The sequence below is a fragment of the Silene latifolia genome, chromosome 8 (assembly GCF_048544455.1).
Source record: "Silene latifolia isolate original U9 population chromosome 8, ASM4854445v1, whole genome shotgun sequence".
Classification (NCBI taxonomy): Eukaryota; Viridiplantae; Streptophyta; class Magnoliopsida; order Caryophyllales; family Caryophyllaceae; genus Silene; species Silene latifolia.
Window position 1 is genome coordinate 34,657,746 of NC_133533.1, and position 12,652 is coordinate 34,670,397.

At 36.8% G+C, this 12,652-nt stretch overlaps 1 protein-coding gene across 1 annotated transcript; it reads left to right on the top strand.

The window, feature by feature from the left end:
- The first annotated feature begins 1,948 nt into the window (after positions 1-1,948).
- Positions 1,949-4,597, top strand: LOC141596730 (cytochrome P450 76AD1-like). The gene is made up of 2 exons (XM_074416974.1): positions 1,949-2,882; positions 3,867-4,597. The coding sequence occupies exons 1-2, from the start codon at positions 2,022-2,024 to the stop codon at positions 4,473-4,475; spliced, it is 1,470 nt and encodes a 489-aa protein (XP_074273075.1). The 5' UTR covers positions 1,949-2,021; the 3' UTR covers positions 4,476-4,597.
- Positions 4,598-12,652: the final 8,055 nt, after the last annotated feature.

Below are 12,652 nucleotides of genomic sequence, written 5' to 3' on the forward strand. Positions count from 1 at the left end.
ATTTGCAAAATAGTACTCCCTCCTATTCGTTATTTTCTTCCCCTTTGATGTGGGCACAAGATTTTAGGAGATGGTTAAAGAATGAATAATAGAAGATGGTGGAGTTTATGAATTGGAGAGAGGAATGAATAATTAGGAATTAAATAAGAAATTGTGAGTTAGGTGGGGTTTGGTGATAGGAGAGAGGGATGAATAAAATAAGAGTAAAAATTGAGTGGGGTTTGGTAATAGGAGAGAGAGATGAATAAAATAAGAGTAAAAATTTCCAAAAAAGGAAAGGGGAAGAAAAAACCTGAATAATCCGTTTAAGGAAATAGGGAAGAAAATAGTGAATAGGAGGGAGTATTTTTTAATCAAAAGAGTACTAATTAAAGTGCTTAAATATTAACTTGAAAGCAAACTGGCCTAAAATGACTCATACCTAGAAATGAAATGACCCGATAACAGGTCACCCGAAAGTGACCCAAAACCTGAAGGTAATCTGATCCGACCCAACCCGACCCAAAATGTGTGGCAGACCCAAACTGGCCCGACCCATACCCGATCCGATTGACCCGTTTGGCTAGGTCTTAGTTATGGCGTCTCATTTAACCGAGGGTTGAATTCAATCTTGACATTTTTGTGTATTTGTCGTATTATTGCACGCAAGGGCGAACCCAACGTATAGCAAGGGGTAGATGCTGCTACCCCAAACCCAGAAAAATAAGCGTGGAAGATGAAGTTTGCTACCCCATTGCTGCTGGCTTTACGTCTCAAATAAGAAACAGAAAACCGAAATATTGTGGTAAACATGTGTATCAGCGCTAAAGTAGTTCGATTCTTAGCTAAACCATCCGTGTTCGATTCCTACAACTAGCAATATTTTTATTTTTCAACTTGGGTTACTTTTGAAACTTTGGACCTCGATTTCTGCATAGAGTATATTATTACAAATTGACAAGCTTGATGCGTCATGCATGCGTATTCAAATATTTGGTGCTTACAATTGAGTTTTTATTTTTTAAATTTTACATCATCTTAATTATTATTAACTCATTTAATAAATTAAATTAAAAAATGGATAAAAACTACCCATTATATACGACTACATTATTTTACCATATTACTTGTTATATACAGAGCAATATTTTGATATAAATTACAAGTTGCAAAACTTTTGTCAGCAACATGCCAACATTCATAATTCTACCAGTTTTTCACATAAAATAGAGTGCTAATATAGTGTTAATCTAATAGGACTTGAAGGCTCAAACACAATCAACAATCGCAAAACACGAAGCGCGGAAATAATTTATCCTCTCAATTTGAGAAATTGATTGTTACAAAAACAAAATTATGCTCTTATGCATGCGTTCTTTCATCATAAAAAAGGTTGCTAAAATTTTCGCTACCTCATATTTTGATTTCTAGGTTCGCCCCTAATTGCACGACATCCAATGTCATGATTAGGACGCATGAATCAAAGTGAATAAATCAACCCTCAGTTGGCCCATATTTTAATTTTTAGGGATTATGTGCGGTTGAACACATAAATCAAAGTGCATCACAACTCACAAGTATATACTCTCTCCCAACTACATGAAAGGTAACTTTTACTGTTTGATGGTCAAAGTTTGAAAAGTTTGACTAATAATATCGTTAAAATTATGGAACTTTTAAAGACGAAACTTACATATATAGATTTGGTATGAAAAATCTTTCATAATTTTTGTTTTTTGCAGAAAAAAGTCACGTATATAATTATCTATGAAGAAAAATACGGTCAAAATATCACTTAAAGTTGAAGACCACCCAAAATCAAATATTAGCTTTAGTATGGATGAGAGTATTAAATAAGTTGTTAAGGTAGTTGACTTTAGTGTTTCCTCCCATGTGGGTGAAACGTTTAAATATGTATTTTCTAATTGCAACTTGAATGATGCTAACCTACTCCTCTGTCTCCTCTCCTATAGTCTCCGGTCAGACTCTCCTATATATATTGTCTCAACGTTACTATTGTGAAGTCCTTAATTACACCAATAATGGATTATTACACCATAACTGTTTTTGTAGTTGTAATCTTAGCTACTCTCTTCCTCAAATTAAAACTTGGCAAAACAAAACTTCCTCCAGGACCAAAACCATGGCCTATAATAGGTAACATTCACATGCTCGGCGACAAGCCTCATCGCACTGTCGCCGAGCTTGTGAAAAAGTACGGGCCTATAATGTCTCTCAAGTTAGGAACCGTGACTACCATAGTCATATCATCCCTGGAAGTAGCCAAAGAAATGTACCTTAAACACGACTTAGCCTTGTCTAGTAGAAAATTTCCGGACGCTTCAAGGGAAACAAACCATGATAAACTTTCCATGGTTTGGCTCCCTGTGGGTCCCAAATGGCGGAATCTTAGGAAGATCGTCATGGTCCGATTGTTCACTAACCAACAACTCGACGCCAGTCAATGTTTACGGCAAAAAAAGGTTAATGATTTGGTTGAACATGCACAAGTGTGTTGTGAAAAAGGGTTGCCTATTGATATAGGCAAGGCCGGGTTTACGACCTCGTTAAACCTGTTGTCCAACACGTTATTCTCTATGGATTTGGCTAGCCATGACTCTTTATACTCGCAGGAGTTTAAGGATCTTGTTTGTCATTTAATGGAAGCAGTTGTTGTGCCAAATGTTTCGGATTTTTTCCCTGTACTTAGGCATTTGGATTTACAGGGTATAAGGAAAAAAATCAGGGTTCATTTCCACAAGATGCTTGGGATCTTTGATAAGATCATTGATCAAAGGGTCAAAGATGAGAGGATTGATGCACAACATGATGTGCTAGACAGTCTTCTTCAGCTTATCAATGATAATGAGTTGAGCCTTGATGATGTCAAACACTTATTATTGGTAAGAATTACCTCTTCCATCTCATTCATTTTTTTTTTTTTTTTTTATGTCAAGGTACCTTAATCAAAGGTAATAAACGATTGGGACGGAAGGAGTATTATCTATTACCTTTCTGCTATTATATATTTCCAATTTGTTTGAAAATTTTCTGAGTCGGTCGAGTGTGCAAAATTTAATTACTATGAAACGAATAAAGGGAGTATCGTCTATTGAGAATCCGTGTTATCCATATGCGATTGGAATATTAGGTGGTTGTTTAAAGTAGGCAATGTACGTGTTACCACCAGTACTCAATCGGGTTCTTAGGAATACCGCAATATTTGACAAATTTGGTCATTCATATTTATTTATTTATTTATTTATCTTTCAAATAAGTCGTAAGGGTAATTACAATTTATGTAATGAAGTGTTTGAACTCAGGATTAATCATCCACAATATTTCCACTTAACCACTGGATTATGCCATTTTCGGTTCGAAAAATATCTATGATCTAACAAGAAACAAGTCCCCATAAACTGCACGATGGTCTTGATCATAGTATGTTGCAACTTGCAACAATCCAAGAGTCCAAAATGGATGTCAATTAAATACTAGGGAGTATGTCCTACTTGCGTATTTTCGTTTGACTTCTTAACATGAAGTCATTAAGTATGGCAATTTATTGTATACTAGGGTATAGTACTTTACGTTACATTGCTCCAATTAATCGTGATTTATGTAGGGTATAGTACTTGATTATCACAAATTCTCATTGAAGACATGACATATCCGTCACAAGCTGAAGACGGATACCATTTTTTCTCACAATGTACCCACTTTTTCTCTCTCTGCAACACTATTCATGTGGTCCCCTTTCTCCACTAACCCATTTTGTTACCATTTTATCTCACAAAATATCCGTCACAAATGGCAACCCGTCACAAGGGAGACCAATTGCTTGATCATTGTATCAGTCTTGATTTATGTGCTCCGATGTATTTCAGGATCTATTTGTAGGCGGGACAGATACGACTTCAAATGCATTAGAATGGACGATGACAGAATTATTACGCAACCCAGAAAAATTGGTGAAAGCTCAAAATGAACTAGACCAAGTAGTCGGCAAAAATAACGGACCAATTCAAGAATCCGATATCTCAAAATTACCATATATTCAAGCCGTGGTAAAAGAAACAATGAGGTTACACCCACCAGGTCCATTCTTAATACCGCATAAAGCGGATAAGGATGTCAAACTATGTGGCTATATTGTGCCGAACAATGCCCAAATATGGGTCAATATATGGTCAATTGGTCGTGATCCGAATGTGTGGCCGGATGCTCTGTCGTTTTCGCCTGAAAGATTTCTAGAAAGTGAAGTTGATATGAAAGGAAGAGATTTTGAACTAATACCGTTTGGATCAGGTAGAAGGATTTGCCCTGGGATGCCATTGGCATATAGGATGGTTCATCTAATGTTGGCTACTCTTCTTTATTCATTTAATTGGAAACATGCTAATGGCCTAAATCCTCAAGATATAGATGTTGATGAAAAATTTGGCTTGACATTGCAAAAGGTTCAGCCACTTCTAGCTATACCTCTCATTAGGTGATCTCATCTCATGGGCAAGTTATCGTTTTGGTCTCCTTACAAGCATTTTTTTTTCTATGTAAGAAACCATTGTATGTATACAAAAGGGTTTATTATTTAAGCACATAATTTGATATTGGTTTATGAATGAGTTCAAATTTATGAACAATTATTCTATCAATATTTGATGTAAGGAAGATGTTAAGAGAGAGAACGTAAGACATTGGATTACTTTGATTGAAAATTTTGAAGTTTGTCATAATCCAATAAGAATATGACCAAAATAATGTCAATATTTTTTTTTATTTTTTTTTTGACAGCTGTAAAGAAAGGTTTCATACATGTGGCATTTGACTCATATGGTCAAATGCACTTATATAATTAATACGATAAACTACAATAACAAAGTAGCTACATCGGGTTGTAATAGTGTGTTGATGGCCTACGGATGACTGGGCACGGAAGACAATTTCACTATCCACAACAATCTTGAAGGGACGAACACCGCTGGTCAAAGGATAACACTCATCTTTACTTTTCTCAATTGATGAAGCTTCGGAGAAATACCTGCAACAAGACCCGAAAAAGTGTCTCGGAGATTCATCTCCTTGGCTGTGATACCCGTCCTCAGGAAACCAACGAGCCCCCAAATAAACATCATTACTCGTCCTAATCGTAAAAGCTTCGGAGAAATACCTGCAACGAGACCCAAAAATGTGTCTCGGAGATTCATCTCCTTGGCTGTGGTACACATCATCTGGAACCCTAGAAGACTCTTGATCCATTGCGAGAGAGCAAAGTGTACTTACGCCCATGGGGCGTAGAAAGGGAAGGCGAAACACAGACCATGAAAGTCTGCCTCGAGAGGAGAGAAAACTCTTATACTTTGGGACAGAACCACAACGGACAAGAGACTCGTAGCCCCGAAATTTGAGTAAGAAAGAAGCTGGCACTAAACAAAACAGATTGACCAGCCCCCTAGCCAAAACCATCTCTAAAGTCCAGCTAGAGATGGGCACAACACAAACCGGATGTAAATCTACCCTAATCATAATTAATCCGACAACTAAATTAAACCGCCCATAGATAAGGGGACAGGACACCCCAATCATCCATGAGTAAACCGGTAAGGTAAGCCTATAGAAGCTTATTATTCGGTGCAAAAGAAAGTAAAATATACACAGATAGAACATAAAAAGAAGAAGAAACCACCGCATCCGACCAACCAACGCCACTACCAAAACCCGACTCCACCTTACCCTACCACGCCTAAAAAACAGAGCAATCCCAGCAGCTAAGACCACACTCCAAACAAAGAGGAAAACTGACCCAAATCCATCCACAGACCCGGCAGACCCAACGAAACCCATAACCCCCGACAAAAACACCGAGTCTCCAAATTCCAACCAACCTCCCCCAGGACCAACGACCTACAAGCCACAACACCAACCATAAAACGACATAAACCGACACAAAACAGGACCATGAAGTGGGACGGATTGGTGGGGGAAAGGGGCGAGGGGAAGGGGAAACACCAAACCGTCCTAAAACCACCACCACGGCAAACAAAAACAGCACACCAGGATGAGCTATGCTCATCGACACGACCAACAACCACAAGGGAAAGGACGGGGACATACCAGGGGCGGGGAAAGGGGCGAGGGAGAGGGGAAACACCCCTGGGACGCCAGCAAAACGTCGATGACAGGACAGGAGACGGAGGAACGGACCGACCTCGGTGAATCAACACGAAAAAACCACAAGAATCCGCCGGACGAGCAGGACAACCACAAGATCCGTCACCAGAAAGAGGAGTGAGAATCAAAGCTAAGAGGACCGAATCAAGAAGAGGCGTGGACAATCGACGGAGATAGGTCAGAGGACGGACCCATCTCCGGCGATAGGGTAAGGGGAGAAGGAGAGGAAGTGTGAGGAGAGGAGAGGCGGCGGCTCAAAGAGGCTGATTAGGGTTTTTTTTTTTCTTTAGAGAGAAGGGAGAGGTTTCTTTAGATAATTTGTTTCCAAAGTTTTCTCTATGTCTATATTATCAATGGTAGGGTTGCAAAAAAATATGTTTCATTTATTTATTTTAGGGTTTTTTGATAACTGCTACCACAAGCAAACCACTTTTTGAGAACTACTACCAATGTAAAAAAAGTTTGAAAACTGCTACCATAATCCTTGGTTCGTTAAAAAATTAGTACCAATTCGTTAAAACAGGCAAAATGAATGAATCTCAGCCATTCATTTCAAATCTTTAGATTAAGTCATATTTCATATTCCTATTTTGCCCCTTCCCTCTTCCTTACAATTCTTCTTTTAAATTTATCTTCAACTCCATTAATCTTTCTTTTATCTCCATTTTTTTTTTCTTCTATCTCATTCTATCTCCTTTAATCTATCCTCATTCTCTCTCCTTTAATCTATTTCATGGGGCAAGTTCTTAACCCTTCACTTCAATTTGTGATTTAACCTTTAATGTTTTCAAATTAGGGTTACTATTCATGTTTTATTCGAAAAAAATCTGGGTTTTTGTTTCCGATATTTGTAGCTATGTTGAAGGGTTCCTGTTAAGAGAGAAATTATAAGCAACTAAATATGGTTGTAGTTAATTTAGTTGGTATGATGAAGAACAAATATAGTGGCAAAAAAATATAATTATTCAGTTGATGTTGGAGAAGAAGGTACTACAATGGGATATGATGAAAAATAAATGGAGCGGTAATCTGGGTATATAATATGATACTTGTCAAATTTGTGAAACTTAATCGGGTCAGATCTTGTTAGAGTACATGATTTTGATGTAATTTGGATTTCCCCAAATTAATTGAAAAAAGTAAGTGGATTGGGTTTTAGTTAGGTGGGTAAACAAATGGATGAAAGATATGCTAATGAAATCATCTGGATATTGTAGGTGAAATATTCAAATGATTAAGAGAATGATGGGTGCATTTTATTTTGGATAAAGAAATTTTATAGAGTATGAGTGATTAAGTTGAATAGTTAGGTTAAACTTGTATTTTTATGGTTGGGTAAGAAAGGGAAAAGGTTGAAGAAGGGGTAGTTTTGTCTTTTCAAGTCAAAAATTGGGCTTCGGTGTTAATTGGTACTGACTTTTAACCGAACCAATGAATATGGTAGCAGTTTTTAAACTTTTTTTACCTTGGTAGCAGTTCTCAAAAAGTGGATTACTCGTGGTAGCAGTTATAAAAAAACCCTTTATTTTAAATAGACAATTCACTTTTAGAGGTCGGATTCTTTATCCCATTTACTTCTTCTGCCTTGTCATCATTAATTATAACAAGAATCTCCTCCTCACTTTTACGTGATCATGGGCCAGGTCGGGCCCATACATTAAATTAAGCCCAAGTGTGCGGGTTGGGCCCGGCCGGGCTACAAGCGCAGGCCTATTTTATTGGCCCAAACTCGGCCCATGCGGGATTAAAGCGGGCTTTCGGGCCAATTCGGGCTAAATATTTTTCCGCTTGAAATAGGTTTTGAAATCCCCATTATGAAGTTAGATACTTTGTGTATTTGTTATCAAAATTATGCACGTTACTTAAAATTTAATATTTTTATAAAATTAATTATAAGATATGGTATTTTATAATTATTTACATTTCTCATCATTGTTTTTGCTTTGATAAATAAAAGATAGAACTGAAAATTGGTTAAGAGAATTGAGTTATGAGTTGAAATATATTTTAATGAAAATATTTTTATAGCATAAAGCTAATGAGTTTCAATTTATATTTTTTTTTTCAATTTTTTTTGTCACGAAAGTAATAACAATGATTTCTAGTTTTGGTTTTATACAGAATATGGGTCAACTTATCATCTAATAATAGGATAAATAAAAGATTTAACAATTTATAGTTTTATATCAATTTTATTTTATTTTAATTAATATATTATAGTTTAGAGTTTAGTGAAAATAATATAATTTAATGAAAAGATTAATTTTAATCTAAATATTATAGATTAATTAAATTGGAGTAATTGTTAGTTTCCTTATTTAGTGAATGAACATAATCATATCATTAGTTTCCTTTTTTGAGAATATGCTTTTTGGCGGGAAAATGATAAAAATCACCTATTCTTTTAGTAAATAGGAGATGTAGCTTTTATGAACCTACTGCTTGAGGTGACTCATACAAACTAAATGCACAATTTTTAGTAGTGCTGTAATTGATTTGATATTTGTTGTTCTTTAGGCTCAAAAACATTGACTTAACGCCGATAATGGTAAACAATTTATCGGCACGAGTGTGATACAAAATCATTAGTTCATTTTTATCATATAAATACTGGTAAAGGAAAGTACTAAGCCTTATCAAACTAATACATGTAAACAAATGACTACGGCTTATTTACAATACAACAATTGCTTGGTTAATTATTTTACTAAATGCTTACTAACATTCTTAAATTGTACATATTCGTAAATTTTGCATATGTTCGGGCCGGGTGAAGCAAAAATTCGGGTCGTAAAGGCGGCCCAAACCCGGCCCTATTATATTGAATCGAGCCATGGGTTTCGGGCCTTGGGTTTTTCGAGCCTAAAATCGAGGCCCAAGCCCGGGGGAAAATCGGGTTGGGCCGGGTCGGGCTAGCGGGCCTGGGCCATATGATCAGCTCTAGTAAACACAAAATAAACTTAGCAATTAATATCTAGAGTATAACATTTTACGCATAAAAGAACAAGATATCTCCAGAATAATTTTGTATCGATTGCATATACTATGATCAATACCAAGCAAGGCGGAGCTATGAGTGACGAGTTTGTGAGCCTGGGATGGCGTGCCATGATGTTTTGGAGGTCCCGAGTCAAATGGGACAAGCTTCGAGCAATTCCGAGCTCATTAGAAGAAGTTATGACAATGTTTGTATGCCTATGCAAGGACCGCTTACGACCCCTACTGTGACACCCCGCGATAATGCGGAAAAAATAACTAATAAATTTAAGCGGAAATCTTTTAACAAACATATAGTTGAATACCATAGCCATTACTTTGGAAATCTTCTAACTAACATTGCACGGGACGTGGCTATTAACGTCACATGTGCACTCATGGCTTGCATCTCACCATAAGAACGGATGGGAGCATCAATCCCGGCGATCATATTGCAACTAGAAGGCTTGCATCTCACCTCTAGAGTCCGATAGGACCAAGACTCTTAAATTCAACCACATATAACGTAAACTCTCGTGTAGAAAGACATATGCCAATGACCATAATCAAGCAAGACATTTACTTCTCTAAGACTCAATTCCTCCTGGTAGGACGACTATAATATATACGGTCCTAGTCTAAATCTGGCCAGACTCTCGAGGTGTAGTTTACCCGATTCGACAAACCAAGTCTAGCAAAATAAGGGAAAAAGATATCCCACGAATAACAAGTCTAAAAGATGAGTCTAAGCATAACGATAGAGAAAAATCCAACGGTCAACGTACTCGCTAGCTCACACATGTCTTCACCCCATAAATGCACCAACTAATACCTGTCATTCATGTAAACATAAACGTCGCAGTCAGTGGGGAGTAACTCAAGGTTCTCCCAGCCATATTATATCAAAATGAACATAACAAAGAACTCAAATAAGGCAAGGCATAATAAATACGGGATCAATTCACTTAAACTAATAAGCATGGGATCATTCATGTTAGAATAATAAGACAAAGCAAGATAGAATATCAAATGAGCATGTCACAGGCATATTTAAATAAGTGAAGTAAAGGAAAGAACATAGATACGGTTAGTTAATCACAAGCACGAATTTCAAATGAAATGTGACATATGCAACTATCCAAATTATAAAAGACTAGTGCTTAAGTCATGTGAGATAGATAAATGAGTAGTCAATCATCGCAATACATATAGTTAAAAACCATACTCATTACTTTGGAAATCTTCTAACAAATATTGCACGGGACGTGGCTATTAACGTCACATGCGCACTCATAGCTTGCATCTCACCATAAGAACGGATGGGAGAATCAATCCCGGCGATCATATCGCAACTAGAAGGCTTGCATCTCACCTCTAGAGTTTGATAGGACCAAGACTCTTAAATTCAACCACATATGACGTAAATTATCGTGTAGAAAGACATATGCCAATGACCATAATCAAGCAAGACATTTACTTCTCTAGACTCAATTCCTCCTGGTAGGAGGACGATAATATATACGGTCCTAATCTAAATATAGCCAGACTCTAGGGATGTAGTTTACCCCGATTCGACAAGCGATACACGTTTCACATCCAAGACTCGGTCGACAGAACGGAAGTCGAGTACCCCGAGTTCGGCAGAACGGCACGAAAGAGGCGGAAAGAGCATGACCAAAACTTGGCAGAACGGCACAAGTAAGGCGTAAAGATAAGTCAAGCAAGAAGGCATAGCATTATGGCATTTTCACAAGAATAAGACTCATACAAGTAGATGTTCAAGATAAGCATTCCATACTTGAAACTCGATAAAGATTCCACCATGAACAAGTAAGAACTCATATGTGGAGTATATAATACCATTTCAATCTTATATAACTTGAATAAACCTTATATTTCATATTTATATGTCACTTGAGCTCAAAATGGAACAAGTGATAACAAATGACTTAAGTGATACGAAACATATGGCAAAATGTAAGAAAATGAATATGAACTCAAATATGAAGTCTATAGCATCATTTCATGCTTTCCTATCATGAATAAACATTTTATTTCACAATTACATGTTACTTTGAACAAAGTATAAACAACTGATAACAAATGAATTAACTCATACAAAACACGAGGCAAAACATAAACAAACCAAAATCCGAACCACCCATAAGCATATACGAGTCAACAAGGGAAAACTTGGGTCATGATATGAATAAAAAGCATAAACAACTATCATACATAAAGGATATATATTTATAGAACTTGAAACGGTAAAACGGGCGTCATTTACTCATACGGACTCAGAATCGAGTGATTCAAGTGGCTAAACCACTTAATTTTTTTGATGTCGGTCCATATATCATATTTTCAGTGGCACTGGAGGTCGTCCCGGTCCGGGATAAGGGGTGTCCCGGCCGGTACGGGGTGGAAGATTAAAGGTGGCTTTAAGACGGATTTTAAAGCATGAATAAGACGGTATTTTTCTCATACAAGCAATTCAATTCATACATGATTATGTACTTAAGATGGAAGTTAACCAATTTATTCAAAACAACAAGAAGAAACGACCCAAAACAGTCCCACAACTTGGCTTGGACAGCCCTTTACCATGGTACAAAAACCGTTTGTGCAACCATTTTGAGACGAGATTTTAAGCATGAAACGAGACGGAGTTAACCCAAACAAATGACCCAATTCTTTCATGTATATGTACACAAGATAGGTGCTAACAAATTGACCTAAACCAACTACAAAATCACCACAAAAGTCGACTCAAAACACGGCTCAAAGCAGCCCTTTCTCACGATTTTTGTCATTCTTTTGAGACCGTCTTAAGACGAAATTTTAAGCATGTAAAAGACAACATTCACCCATTTAAATTACCACATTCATTCACCCATTTCATAAGGAAGCTAAAGACACAAACATTACTCAAATTAACCATGCAAATCTTGTATAAAACCGTCACATTCAACAATGGTACAAAACAAGTAAGGGTATGATATTTGTTCAACAAAGAAGTAAACTACCACATAAACACCCATAAATTTAACATAATGTCGAGTAACCTATCACTGTTACCTTTTTTGATCTTCAAAGAATACACTTCCGACTCAAAACTACTCCGGGTTGTCAAAGTTAACACCTAAACACACAAATGAACGATTTCGCCTAGGAATTCGTGCCCTAAGGGTCACGGCCAGAAGAGAAAGAGGGGAAAAGTTGGGACATTTATTACCTAGAAATATGGAGGGAAATTAGAGGAAGAGATAAGCGCGGAAATTGTTGAAAATCGATAAGAAACGAAGATTTTTATAACCAACTTAATATTGAAGGTAAAGGTGTGGTAATGGTGGAATGTTGTTGATATTTTGGGTAAGAGAAAGAGATGATAGGGTTGTAGGATAAGGGATTGGGGGAGAGGAAATGATAAAAGAAAAGTCCATAGTCATCCTAGACCCAAACTCTTAATTTAAGTCGATTTTACACTAAAAATACGTCTCAAACCTACTACAAACTTAAGACGGAT